Source organism: Erythrolamprus reginae, chromosome 1 (genome assembly GCF_031021105.1).
Source record: "Erythrolamprus reginae isolate rEryReg1 chromosome 1, rEryReg1.hap1, whole genome shotgun sequence".
Classification (NCBI taxonomy): domain Eukaryota; kingdom Metazoa; phylum Chordata; class Lepidosauria; order Squamata; family Dipsadidae; genus Erythrolamprus; species Erythrolamprus reginae.
The window spans coordinates 418523709-418538708 of NC_091950.1; the positions used below are offsets into that span (position 1 = coordinate 418523709).

Here is a 15000-nt window from a genome sequence, read left to right on the forward strand (position 1 = left end):
CTATCTATCTATCTATCTATCTATCTATCTATCTATCTATCTATCTATCTATCTAACAATATATCTCTCTCTCATCTATCTTTTCCGCTATTTAGAAAAAGCACTGGATGATTTGTGCTCAAAAGAATGCAAGAAGGCCGAGGTTTTGAAGATCTGCCGGTGTCCGTGCCATGCTCAGTCATCCACTCAGGAGCCCGAAGGAGGCTGTCAAACCACGTCTTCTTTCTTCCCCGGCCATGCAATGGAGAGCTCACCAGTTGGTGGAAGTAGCTCAATCAACAAAGGTATTGTCTTATCTAAGAGGCTTTTAAGGACACAACCTCCTTTATTGAATAATAACGGAGATGGAAAGGACCTTGGAGATCTTCTACTCCAACGCCCTGTTCAAGCAGGAGACGCTTTACCATTTCAGACAAGTGGCTGTTAAGTTTCTTCTGCAAGTCATTCAATTGATTAATTGTTCCAATTCTAAGGAAGATTGCTTCTCCCCTTTAGTTTCCATCCATTGTTCCTTCTAGGGCTTTGGAAAATAGCTTGACCCCCTCTTCTCTGTGGCAGCCCCTCAAACATTGAAATACCCTGGTCCTTCTCTTAGGCTAGCCATGTCCAATTCCTGCAACCGTCCTTCTTATGTTTTAGCCTCCAGTCTCTTAATAATCTTTGTTGCTCTTCTCTGCACTCTTTCTAGAATCCCACTATGTTCTCAAGCTGTTTTTCATTTCTTATGCAAAGAGCAACATGTTCTCAAGACATTTTTCATTTTTACAGGTAGTCCTCAACATATAATAATAATAATAATAATAATAATAATAATAATAATAATTTATTATATTTGTATGCCGCCCCTCTCCGAAGACTCGGGGCGGCTCACAACAATGATAAAAACAATATTATAGTGACACAAATCTAATATTAAAAGAAATAACTAAAACTCTATCATATTAAAACCAGACAACACATACATACCAAACATAAATTATAAGGAGCCTGGGGGAAAGATGTCTCAAATCCCCCATGCCTGGCGGTATAGGTGGGTCTTGAGTAGCTTACGAAAGACAAGGAGAGTAGGAGCAGTTCTAATCTCCGGGGGAAGTTGATTCCAGAGGGCCAGGGCCGCCACAGAGAAGGCTCTTCCCCTGGGGCCCGCCAGACGACATTGTTTAGTTGACGGGACCCGGAGAAGGCCAACTCTGTGGGATCTTATCGGTCGCTGGGATTCGTGCGGTAGCAGGCAGTTCCGGAGGTACTCTGGTCCAATGCCATGTAGGGCTTTAAAGGTCATAACCAACACTTTGAATTGTGACCGGATATTGATCGGCAGCCAATGCAGGCCACGGAATGTTGTAGACATGTGGGCGAATCTGAGAAGCCCCACAATGGCTCTCGCGGCCGTGAGATATGACACAACTGAGCCCAATATTTATGTCGCTAAGTGAGAAATTTATTAAATGAGTCCCCCCCCCCCCCAATTTTACAACTTTCCTTGCCACTGTTGTCCAAGTGAATCATTTTGGTTGTTAAATTAGTAACATGGTTGTTAAGTAAATCTGGCTTCCCCATTCACTTGGCTTGTCAAAAGTTTGCAAAAGGGGACCGACAGTGTCACTCCAAGACACTGCAATCATTATAAACGTGAATCAATTGTCAAGCGTCCAAATGTGAATCCCATGACCCTGGGGATGCGGCAATGGTCGTAAGTGAAAAATAATTGTTAAGTCACTTTTTTCAGTGCCGTTCTATCTTTGAATGGTCATTAACTGTTCTGTCGGGCTCTCTGGTAGAATCCTCCCAAAAATTCACAGGTACAAATTTCAGACACACACACATTTGAAAATTCAAAACAATGTTCTTTATAATGAAAATTCACTTAAACCAAGCCCTCTTTTGGTATAGCAAAGAGCACTCGTCTCCAAACAAACTGGTAATTTGTACAAGTCCCTTATCAGTTCTGTGATACTTAGCTTGCAGCTGTGAGCAATTCACAGTCCTTCTTCTTTCACAAAGTGAAACACACTAAATCAGCACACAAAAGGTCAAAGTCAGTAAAGCAGTCACGAAACACAACGATCAGATAATCCTCCACAATGGCCAAACCCACAGGCTGCTATTTATAGCAGCCTCACTAATGACCCCAGCCCCACCCAACCACAGGTGGCCTCATTTTCTTTGATAATAATCTCTCAGTTGTTGTTGCCTATGCATCGCTCTCCGCATGCGTGGCTGTATCATTAACTCTTGTTCTGAATCCAAGGAGGAGCTAGATAATTGATCTCCTTCTGAGCTGTCTGCCCCACTCTCCTCCTCCCTGTCACTCATGTCTTCTTGGTCAGAGGAGCCTTCATCATCAGATTCCACCGGGGGGCAAAACAGGCCTGCAGCATGTGGATGTCTCCCCCACATCCACAGTCCCTGGGGCAGGAGCTGGGCCAGAGCTAACCACAACATTAACTGAACTGTTGTAAGACGAGGAGGACTGCCTGTGCTTCCCTCTTGCCTGCTGTGCTTCAACATTTTATTCTGTTGAATAGGATGCTTATAAAATTGTTTCCCGTTTCCCAGACTCTCTTTGATGTATTGTTCTTTGCAGAAAGCGTCTCACGCATTACGTTGTCTTCAAAACTGTCTGCCAAACAGCAAGCCTCGTTCTATGAAGACGATGACAGCGACAGTGATTTCAAAGTGGAAAGGAAGAGGATACGTTCACTCGAAACAGAGCAGCAGGTGGGCAAAATATATATAGGCGGTTCTCATCCTATAATGGTTTGTTTAGTGACCGCTTGAAGTTACAGCGGCACTCAAACAAGTGACCTCTGACCGTTTTTCACACCACCATTGCAGCATCCCTGTGGTCACTTGTCATCCTCGTGCTTAGCAACTGTCTCATCTTTATGACGATTGCAGTGTCCCTGGGTAGTCCTTGACCTACGACTATTTGTTACAAGTACAGGTTATAAAATCCTAAACAACTCTGGAGCGCATAGAAACAGGGTCTTATTTTTGGGGAAATGGTACTGCTGCTGCTGCTACTACTACTACTACTACTACTACTACTACTACTAATCAGGCATGGGGGAACTGAAACATCTCCCCCTGGGCACGTTTAATTTATGCATGGTATGTCTGTGTGTGTGTCTGTTAGCATATGGGGTTTTTAAATATTTAAATATTTTAAATTTGTCTGATTGCTTATGATTTGTTTCTACATGTTGTGAGCCGCCCCGAGTCTTCGGAGAGGGGCGGCATACAAATCTAAGTAATAAATAAATAATAAATAAATAATAAAATAATAATAATAATAATAATAACAACAACTTCATCTGTTAAATTTTCCCAACTTATTATTATTATTATTATTATTAATTAGATTTGTATGCCGCCCCTCTCCGTAGACTCGGGGCGGCATACAACTCTGTTGCTGTTCTAATAGCTTGTTTTAAAAAAACCATGTTGGAGGGCAAGTGCTCCCGCTTAGACAGGGACTGTAAAGCACTATGAAATGATGCATAAGTCTAAGTGCTATTGCTATTTGGGGAGGGAAAAATAAAACATTGCTTTTTTTTAGACTTTTGGCCTCCCCAATTCAAAGGCATGTTTGCATGGCTTATAGGCGAGAAAACGACACCGATTGACTATGGGAACCCAGCTAGTGGATGCTTTGGAAGTTCACCAACAGCAGAAAAATGGGGAATTGACAGCAGCCAAAGCAGATCCTCCCTCACTTAAAACGGTAAGTGCGGTAATGCTAGGATATTTTTTAAAAAATAAAAATAAAGACGGGGAAGTTGTATGATTGGATAGAAAACTAAGAGATACGTATGTATTAGTAATTGGTTAATTTTGGAAAGATTGAAACATGAGAATTTGATTTAAACTTTGCAAGCCAGATGGCGAAGATGAGAAATGGTGGTAGCACTATATAATGATATAACACAGAATTTACTTAGTTTCTTTTATATATAGAGAGAAAATTTATAATTTATAATTAACTATATGATACAATATTAAAATTTAGATAAAAGAGATTTTATTATTCTTTGTATTGATGTAATGTAACCTTTTGTAGTAAGACGGCGAGGGAAATTTTTTATTTAGATTTTTAAGAATTGATAATGTATAAAATTAATTTAAAAAATTTAGACGAGGAGAGATAAGAGCCTCCATTGAGGGAGTAATAAGAAAAGAAAAGTTTATATATGATTGATTTTAAGAATTGTTGTTGTCTTTATAACTATATATTATTTTACTTTATGGTGGAGAAAAATTAAAATCTTATACTGTTTTCCCTTGACTTTCGCGGAGGATACATTCCAAGACCGCCCGCAAAAGTCAAATTTCCGCGAAGTAGAGATGCTCCCCTTCTTTCCCTCCTTCCTCCCCCTCCCTCCTCCATTCCTGGTTTTACTTACCCCGAGAACCCACAGGGGCAATGGGGCGGCAAGCAGGGGGCTTAGTTGCGCTTGCTGCGGTGGTGACGGGCAGCAGTAAGCTCGGCTTCAATTGGAGCGTACCAACGCTCCGAGAATTAAAGGGGTGGGATCGGAAGGCTGGGGTGGAAACGGAGCTTTTATTTAAAGAAACAGGACGGCTGAGGTGGAGGAGGGGAGGAGGAGAGTTAAAACGCACAGTATTGTACATCAGGCAGCCCCAGAAAACCCTTAGTGTACCAAAAAACCACAGAGTATTTTTTAATAATATTTTTTGAAAAACCGTGGTATAGACTTTTCACGAAGTTCAGACCTGCGAAAATTAAAGGAACACTACCGGAAAAAAAAGACCAATTGCATTCGTTTGGAAGAGTTCAGACTTCAGCTTTGTGAATTAGATTTTCTTGCCTCCTATTCTAGTTACAGGCAGTCCTTGACTTACGACCCTTTGAGTGATGATGGACCCCCCAAATTTATAGTTTTAAAGTTACAACGTCTCCTCACTCATCATATGGCCGTGCAGTCAGGCGGTAGGGAAAGCAAGTAGGATGCTTGGCTGCATAGCTAGAGGTATAACAAGCAGGAACAGGGAGATTATGATCCCGCTATATAGAATGCTGGTGAGACCCCATTTGGAATACTGTGTTCAGTTCTGGAGACCTCACCTACAAAAAGATATTGACAAAATTGAACGGGTCCAAAGACGGGCCACAAGAATGGTGGAAGGTCTTAAGCATAAAACGTATCAGGAAAGACTTCATGAACTCAATCTGTATAGTCTGGACGACAGAAGGAAAAGGGGGGACATGATCGAAACAAGAGGAGGAGGAGGGAGTGAAGGAAGAGTAGGTAGTAGTGGTGATGAAGGAGGAGGAGGAAGAAGAGAAGGAGGAAGAAAACTATGAGCTCCTTAGTGCTCTCTGAGCTTGGTTGGTTTTCCCCCCTGGTGTTTCATGACCCAGCATAGAGGAAATACATACATATACTGTACGTGTGTATGTTTGTGTGGGTGTATGCGCACGCGCGCATATGTGTGCATGTACATACTTACAGGGATTCTTAGGAGGAAGGATTTAACATAGCATTCAGAAATTTCATCAAGCCTAAATAGCAATTGACTTAGTTAAAATCACCTTTGTGGGTGACTGGATAAATCACGCAATCGGATTGAGTGACCCCGCAAACATTCATTCATTCATTCATTCATGATTTGATTTGATTTGATTTGGTGAGACCACATTTGGAATACTGTGTTCAGTTCTGGAGACCTCACCTACAAAAAGATATTGACAAAATTGAACGGCTCCAAAGACGGGCTACAAGAATGGTGGAAGGTCTTAAGCATAAAACGTATCAGGAAAGACTTAATGAACTAAATCTGTATAGTTTGGTGGACAGAAGGAAAAGGGGGGACATGATCGAAACATTTAAATATATTAAACGGTTAAATAAGGTCCAGGAGGGAAGTGTTTTTAATAGGAAAGTGAACACAAGAACAAGGGGACACAATCTGAAGTTAGTTGGGGGAAAGATCAAAAGCAACATGAGAAAATATTATTTTACTGAAAGAGTAGTAGATCCTTGGAACAAACTTCCAGCAGGCGTGGTAGATAAATCCACAGTAACTGAATTTAAACATGCCTGGGATAAACATATATCCATCCTAAGATAAAATACAGAAAATAGTATAAGGGCAGACTAGATGGACCAGGAGGTCTTTTTCTGCCGTCAGACTTCTATGTTTCTATGTTTCTATGTTGCCCTAGCTCAGCTCCAGTGTACATGTGCATGCCGACCAGTTGATTTTTTTTGGCTCACATGGAGGCTATGAGAGGGCATTTTTGTCCTCTTCAGGCTCTAGGGAAGCTTATAGAACCCAAGGCGAGCAAAACATGGGCCTACCAGGCCCACCAGAAATTGGGTAACATGCAATTTCTGGCCTCCAGAGGGAGGGGAGACCGTTTTCTCCCTCCCCACGCATTGAATTCTAGGAGTTGGAAGTTGCCAAGGTTTTTTTACTTTTTTATCCACCTAGGGCAATTCAGGCTGGCAAAAATGCCTGAACAATTTTAAATAGCAGTTTGCAAGTGGTATTAGAGAAGCGGTAGAAATCCATTCCACCAAGCAATAAAGCACCAAAAACATTAACAGTCTGAAAATCAACCACAAAGTTATTACAAAACACACACACACAATTCTAGCCATGTGAGCAAAAGTGTAATTCAAGAGAATCAAGACTCCAGGGATTACAAAGGTCAAGGATTGGAACCCCAAAGTAGCTAATTCAGACCCAAATGTGTGTTGTTTTTTTTTAACATTCATTGGCTTTGCTGTTTAATGTTCTTGCTTTTTGAGAAGCTTCTAAACTCAACTGTTAATCCTCAGAGATTAACCCAAAAAGGACTGTTTGTGTGCACAAATAAACCCCGTTAATCCCCAGTAAACCTTTCCAGCAATTTGGTGACCCCTAGACCTACTGAACCACTCCATCTGTATCTTTTTGAGGCTTTGTTGAGGGTCAGACTGGGATCACAAGCCGTCTCCCCATCAGTGGTTCAGATCTTCCTGGCATTGTGTCTCCTAAATTGGGAGATCTAAGACTTGGTGACATTCCTCCCCCTCCCCCGGGTTACTTGGGATCTCCTCCGTGACTGATAATTTTGAACTACAGTGATACCTCGTCTTACGAACCCCTCATCGTATGAATATTTTGAGATATGAACCCGGTGTTTAAGATTTTTTTGCCTCTTCTTCGAAACGCTGGAATGCCCCGCCTACAGACTTCCGTTGCCAGCCGAAGGCTCCCCTCGCTGGGAAACCGCACCTATGGACTTCCGTTGCCAGCGAAGTGCCCATTTTTGCACTGTTGGGATTACCATGAGGCTCCTCTCCATGGGAAACCCCACCTCCGGACTTCCGTGTTTTTCCGATGCTGCAGGGGAATCCCAGTAGGGGAATCCCAGTAGCGTAAAAGCAGGCGCTTCGGCTGGCAAAAGGGGGGAGCTTTGGGCTTGCACGCATTAATCGCTTTTCCATTGATTCCTATGGGAAACATTGTTTCATCTTACGAATTTTTCATCTTACGAACCTCGTCCCGGAACCAATTAAGTTCGTAAGACGAGGTATCACTGCATTTTGGTTCAATTCTCCATGGACCAAAGAGCCTTGAACTCCAGAGTCATTTTATCTTGCCAGGGGTTCAGTTTCAGCCCTATGGTTTCTCATCCACCCCTATAAGTTTAGGTCTCCCTTTGGAAGCAAGGAGTGGGTTTCAGCATCTCACCCCCATTTTATTATTTATTTGAGGCGCTCTGGTATCAGAATCAGGAAAACGGGTCCTTGGTGGTCTCTGAGCTTGGGTGTTTCCTTGCAGACTGATTGAGCACCGATGATATTACCTACTTTGGGCACTGAAACATGTGCAAGAAAACATCCTAGCTTAGAGAGCACCAAGAATCCCACAGTTCTCCTCCTCTCTATAAACCCCATTCCCTTCTATCACTGATGCCGTTACCTCCTTGGGTAATGAAATGTCTGCAAGAAAACAACCAAGCTCAGAGAGCTCCCAGGGACCCCTCATTTCAACCCTGGACTACAATTATTCTCCATCACCTGCGAGACCGCCTTCTGCCGCACGCATCCCAGTGACCGGTCAGGTCCCACAGAGTTGGCCTTCTCCGGGTCCCGTCGACTAAACAATGTCGTCTGGCGGGACCCAGGGGAAGAGCCTTCTCTGTGGCGGCCCCGACCCTCTGGAATCAGTTCCCTCCAGAAATTAGAACTGCCCCTACCCTCCTTGCCTTTTGTAAACTCCTCAAAACCCACCTCTGTCGTCAAGTGTGGGGGAACTGAGACATCTCCCCCTGCCTATGTAGTTTTAGTGCATGATGTGACTGTATGTATGTTTTTTATATTGGGGTTCCTTGTTTTTAGATTTTTTAAATGTACAATTGCTATTTTAAATTTTAAATTATTAGATTTGTCAATATATATTGTTTTTTATCACTGTTGTGAGCTGCCCCGAGTCTGCGGAGAGGGGCGGCATACAAATCTAATTAATAATAATAATAATAATAATAATAATAATAATAATAATAATTATTATTATTATTATTATTAGAATCATGAAATCTTAGAAATCGAGATTAGGCCCAAGGCATGTGGAATAGAATCTTTATTGAGTATAGAATGGGATGTGACAGTAATGGAACGGAACGGAACACAGAAATGAGATAATAGAATAGAATAGAAAGAACAGAACATAGAAATGAGGTAGAATAGAGTAGAATAGAATAGTCGAATAGAATAAGAACAGGGATAAAACAAAAATGGAAGGGAACAAAAATGGAATAGGAACAGGAGCAATACAAGAATAGAGCAAAATTGGAAAAAAGACCACATACCCACAAATGTACATATTATAAATAAAATAATGTAATTGGCTGAAATGAATAGGTTAACAACGAGGATTAAAGACAGAGAAGATACAGTCTTCTACAAAATTTGGGACAAATGGTATAATTGGCTACAAAAAATGAAAAGAATTGAGAATAATTAGCTATTTCCTATATACTTTACCAAAATTGAAATTAAGACATTTCTTTTGAGTTATGCCGTAATATTTACAGACTAGAATTGTTTGTTAGTTCTGTTATTCTTTTGATATCACTGTTTTTATACCTTTAAAGCTTTTTTTTCTTGTTATGATACGTTTTTGCGATAATTTTAAAATGAATAATGATAGGAAAAAACGTTTTGTTTGATATTAAGAAATATAACTACTTTAGGAAAGCATGAAAATATAAATATGGTAATCCACAAGTTTGAATATTATTATATTGTATATTTATAAAACAAAATAAGGAAGAAAGGAGAGAGCAAATATCTCTCCAATTGTTATTTTATTTTATTTTTGTAATTCTAAATTTTTTTTTGTTTTTTTTCTGCTATGTATTTTCTTTTCCTTTTTTTCTCTTTCTTTGAATGTGTTTATATCTGTTTTTGATTTTAGTTTTTGTATTGTGCATTTAAAAATAAAATATTTAAAAATTAAAATAAAATAAAAAAAGAATAGAGCAGATCAGAAGAAGAATAAAACAGAACCATTATTGTCACTTTAAATGTACATTAATCAGTATACATTAAACTGAAATTTCATTGTATTCAATGTACAGAATTCATTTACGTTAAAATGAAATTTCATTGTATTCTCAAAAGATAACCATTTATGCATATACCTATAGACACACAAATATGTGTGACAGATAAACATCACAGTCTACTTCGGATCTCTCTCTATATATACATATACTGTACATAGCGAGAAAAACAAATCTTGGGAGTACAAGACAGGATAAGGATAGGAAGCAAAGCTGTTACAGAATCTAAATAGTCCTGCTATAGATACTTCGAAACCTCCTCCCAGAGGGGAGCAACAGAAACAGGACGTGGAGAGTATATGTGTGTGTTTGTGTCTAATCTGTTTTGACCTGTTGACCCCTAATCAGAAGTAAATTGCATCCCCAAATCATCTTAGTGATAGTAGTGATTTCTGACAGTCTCAAAATGGGTGAGCAGTGTGGTCGGGCGGTAGGAAAAGCAAGTAGGATGCTTGGCTGCATAGCTAGAGGTATAACAAGCAGGAAGAGGGAGATTGTGATCCCGCTATATAGAGCGCTGGTGAGACCACATTTGGAATACTGTGTTCAGTTCTGGAGACCTCACCTACAAAAATTGAACGGGTCCAAAGACTGGCTACAAGAATGGTGGAAGGTCTTAAGCATGAAACGTATCAGGAAAGACTTAATGAACTCAATCTGTAGAGTCTGGAGGACAGAAGGAAAAGGGGGGACATGGTCGAAACATTTAAATATGTTAAAGGGTTAAATAAGGTTCAGGAGGGAAGTGTTTTTAATAGGAAAGTAAACACAAGAACAAGGTTAGTTAGTTGGGGGAAAGATCAAAAGCAACGTGAGAAAATATTATTTCACTGAAAGAGTAGTAGATCCTTGGAACAAACTTTCAGCAGACGTGGTAGATAAATCCACAGTAACTGAATTTAAACATGCCTGGGATAAACATATATCCATTGTAAGATAAAATACAGGAAATAGTATAAGGGCAGACTAGATGGACTTTTTCTGCTGTCAGTCTTCTATGTTTCTATGTTTCTATCTTGGTCTTGCTGTGATGCCTCTGCTGATACAGACCCTTTCAAGATCTTGAAAGTTGGACAAGATCTTTGCATACCTCAGACGACAACATACACAGGCGCACCCACACATAGACAATGCTTTGTTGATCCTGCGGCTTTTCTGATCTTTTTATGGCAGGGAAAATTTTCTGTGTTTGGAGCCAGGGCAGGGAACGATGACAAGAACATGTTCTGTTGCCAAAACAGTGGTTTTTAAGGTGCCTGTACAGACAGTCCTCGACTTAGGATCACAGTGGAGCCCAATTTTTTTGTTGCTAAGCAAGACAGATAAGTTGGTTTTTGTGCCCTATTTTATGGCCTTTCTTGCCTTATTTATCTATCTATCTATCTATCTATCTATCTATCTATCTATCTATCTATCTATCTATCTATCTATCTATCTATCTTATCTATCTATCTAATCTATCTTATCTATCTATCTATCTAATCTATCTATCTATCTTATCTATCTATCTAATCTATCTATCTATCTAATCTATCTATCTAATCTATCTATCTATCTATCTAATCTATCTATCTAATCTATCTATCTATCTATCTATCTATCTATCTAATCTATCTATCTATCTAATCTATCTATCTATCTATCTAATCTATCTATCTATCTATCTATCTATGCAATCTAATCTATCTATATATCTATCTATATATATATCTATCTATCTAATCTATCTAATCTATCTATCTATCTATCTATCTATCTATCTATCTATCTATCTATCTATGCAATCTAATCTATCTATCTATCTATCTATCTATGTAATCTAATCTATCTATCTATCTATCTAATCTATCTATCTATCTATCTATCTATCTATCTATCTATCTATCTATCTATCTATCTATGCAATCTAATCTATCTATCTTATCTATCTATCTATCTATCTATCTATCTATGCAATCTAATCTATCTATCATCTATCTATCTATCTATCTATCTATGTAATCTAATCTATCTATCTATCTATCTATCTATCTATCTATCTATCTATCTATCTATCTATTTCATTTGTATGCCGCCCCTCTCCGTGGACTCGGGGCGGCTAACAACAGTGACAAAAACAGAATGTAAAAATCCAATACTAAAACAGCTAAAAACCCTTGTTATAAAACCAATCATACATACAAACATATCATGCATAAATTGTAAAGGCTTAGGGGGAAAGAATATCTCAGTTGCTCCATGCCTGATGGCAGAGGTGGGTTTTGAGGAGCTTACGAAAGGCAAGGAGGGTGGGGGCTATTCTAATATCTGGGGGGAGTTGGTTCCAGAGTGCCGGGGCCGCCACAGAGAAGGCTCTTCCCTTGGGCCCCGCCAACCGACATTGTTTAGTTGACGGGACCCGGAGAAGGCCCACTCTGTGGGACCTAACTGGTCGCTGGGATTCGTGCGGCAGAAGGCGGTCCCGGAGATAATCTTAAAGGAATCACTGCAGTTCTTAAGTTACCAATATGGTTGTTAGGTGAACCCACTTGTTAAGTGAATCTAACTTCCCCATTGACTTTGCTGGTCAGAAAGCTCACAAGAGGCGAATCACATGACCCCAGGATGATACAACGGTCACAGTTAAGAGTCATGTGCAAAGTTGGCTCAGCTTTCCACCTTTCCGAGGTCGGTAAAATGAGGATCCAGATTGTTGAGGGCAATTTGCTGACTTTATAAGCTGCTTAGAGAGGGCTGTAAACCACTGTGAAGCGGTATATAAGTCTAGGCCAGTGATGGCGAACCTATGGCATGGGTGCCACAGGTGGTACGCGGAGCCATATCTGCTGGCACACAAGCCGTTGCCCTAACTCAACTCCAATGTGCATGTGTATGCTGTCAAGCTGACCTTTGGCTTGCACAGAGGCTCGGGGTGAGTGTTTTTGGCTTCCAGAGAGCCTCCGGGGGGTGGGGGGTGTTTGGGGGAGGCCATTTTACCCTCTCCAAACTCCAGGGAAGCCTTTGGAGCCTGGGGAGGGCAAAACACGATCCTACTGTGCCTACCAGAAGTTGGGAAACAGGCCATTTCTGGCCTCCAGAGGGCCTCCAGTGGGTGGGAGAAGTTGTTTTAACCCTCCCCAGGCATTGAATTATGGGTGTGGGCACTCGGGCATGCGTGATAGCACTCGTCCACACTCTTTCAGCACCCAGGGAACAAAAGGTTCACCATCACTGGTCTAGACGCTATTGCTATTGCAGTCTAACTCTGCCCACTGTCAGGAGTTCGATCCTGACTAGCTCAAAGTTAACTCAGCCTTCCATACTTCCAAGTAAAATGAAGTCCCAGATTATTGGGGGCAATTTGCTCACTCTATAAGCCGCTTAGAGGGGGCTGTAAACCACTGTGAAGCAGTATGGAAATCTGAAGGGCTGTTGCTGTTACTTCATGCACAAAAATGGAATTTTAATTTGATTCCCACAATAGACAAACGGCTGTAAAAGTGGATAGAATCAGCAGAGGTGGCTAAATTGGCAGCTTTGATCAAAGAAAAAAAATCCATAATTACTTTTGTTTCTACTTGGAAACCGCTTCTGGACTTTGTGCTCTAGTTGGGGAAAAAAATGAAACTTTGATTTTTTTTTTGGTCCAAATCAGTAAAATCAGGTTTTACTGATTATCTTAGGTAAGTTTTTAGTTAAATGGCTAATTTGCATTACAGTGATCCCTCGATTATCGCGAGGGTTACGTTCCAAGACCCCTCGCGATAATCGATTTTTCGTGATATAGTGGTGCGGAAGTAAAAACACCATCTGTGCATGTGCGCCCTTCTTCCATGGCCGCGCATGCGCAGATGGTGGAGTTTGCGTGGGCGGCGGGGAAGACCCAGGGAAGGTTTCTTCGGCCGCCCAGCAGCTGATCTGCTCGGCAGCGCGGCAGCAGCGAGGAGCAGAAGATCGGGGTTTCCCCGCCACCCACGCAAGGGGAAACCCTGATCTTCGGCTCCTCGCTGCTGCTGCGCTGCCGAGCAGATCAGCTGCTGGGCGGCCGAAGAAACCTTCCCTGGGTCTTCCCTGCCGCCCACGCAAAGGGGAAACCCCGATCTTCGGCTCCTCGCTGCTGCCCGCCCGCCGCTCGCCTGCCGCTCGAGAGCAAGAGGGGGAGAGATAGAGAAAGAGAGAGAAGGAAAGAAAGAGATGAGAGAGGGGAAAAAACCGTGCACGTATTTTTAATTTATTATTTTTGAAAAATCGCGATATAGCGTTTCGCGAAGCTCGAGATCGCGAAAATCGAGGGATCACTGTATTATGTAAAAGTAAAAAAGTTGAGCTTTGATGCATTTATCTTATTCTACTCCCCCGAAGGAAGTAAGAAATCAAAGCCTTTTCTTTCTTTTCCCCCTTCCCTTTTTCCTCACTTCTATTCTCCCCATTTTCTTCTTTTAAAGGAAAAAGTTAAAAATCCATAATTACTTTTGTTTCTGCTTGGAAACCGCTTCTGGACTTTGTGCTCTAGGTGGGGAAAAAATAAAACTTTGATTTTCTTTTTGCCCAAATCAGTAAAATCAGGTTTTACTGATTATCTTAGGTAAGTTTTTATTTAAATGGCTAGTTTGTATTATTATGTAAAAGTAAAATGTTGAGCTTTGATGAAATCAAAGCCTTTTCTTTCTTTTTCCCCTTCCCTTTTTCCTCCTTTCTATTCTTCCCATTTTCTTCTATTTTATATTCTAACCTTTTTTTAAAAAAAAAGTAAAAAAAAAGGGTTCTAAAGCTGTTCCTTTAAGTAACTTCTTTAAATAGATAAAACAAGGACAGAATCATTTTGAGACTCCATTAAATGCAAATGGGACAGGTTGTCTGCCAATGTAATCATCTGCATTGATTTTTCTTCCCACTTCACTGAAAACCTGTCAGTATAAAAATCTGGCCCTGTGAACCGCTGCATAAACTTTTAATAATATATGACACTCTTAACTAGTGTGAATCTGGTTTGTTTAGCCTGGAATAGACGTATTGATTGGGATCCAGAACAGCCTGCCAAAAATGTGGGTGGATGATTGTCATTGGGTTCTTGCCTCTTCTTTCACACAGAGGCTTTAATTTTTACAATAGAATTGAACAACAGAGTTGGAAGGGATTTTGAAGGTCTCCTAGTCCAAACCTCCTGCTTAAACAGGAGACCATATACCAATGATGGCGAACCTATGGCGCGGATGCCACAGGTGGTACGCGGAGCTATATCTGCTGGCACGCGAGCCGTTGCCCTTGCTCAGCTCCAACATGAATGTGTGTGCTAGCCAGCTGATTTTTGGCTCACATAGAGGCTCTGGGAGGGCATTTTTGGCTTCCAGAGAGCCTCCGGGGGGATGTGGGAGGGCATTTTTGCCCTCATCCGGCTCCATGGAAGCCTTTAGAGCAGTGGTCCCCACTGAGGCCAT

General features: G+C 41.0%; 1 protein-coding gene across 2 annotated transcripts in view; it reads left to right on the forward strand.

Annotated features, from left to right (window-relative positions):
• Positions 1 to 15000, forward strand: part of BRIP1 (BRCA1 interacting DNA helicase 1) — a 149760-nt gene that overhangs the window by 10459 nt on the left and 124301 nt on the right. For both annotated transcript variants that reach the window (XM_070735298.1, XM_070735299.1), the window contains exons 4-6: positions 96 to 284; positions 2588 to 2721; positions 3608 to 3727. In XM_070735298.1, coding sequence (XP_070591399.1) covers positions 96 to 284; positions 2588 to 2721; positions 3608 to 3727 — 443 coding nt within the window. The remainder of the gene's footprint in view (positions 1 to 95; positions 285 to 2587; positions 2722 to 3607; positions 3728 to 15000) is intronic.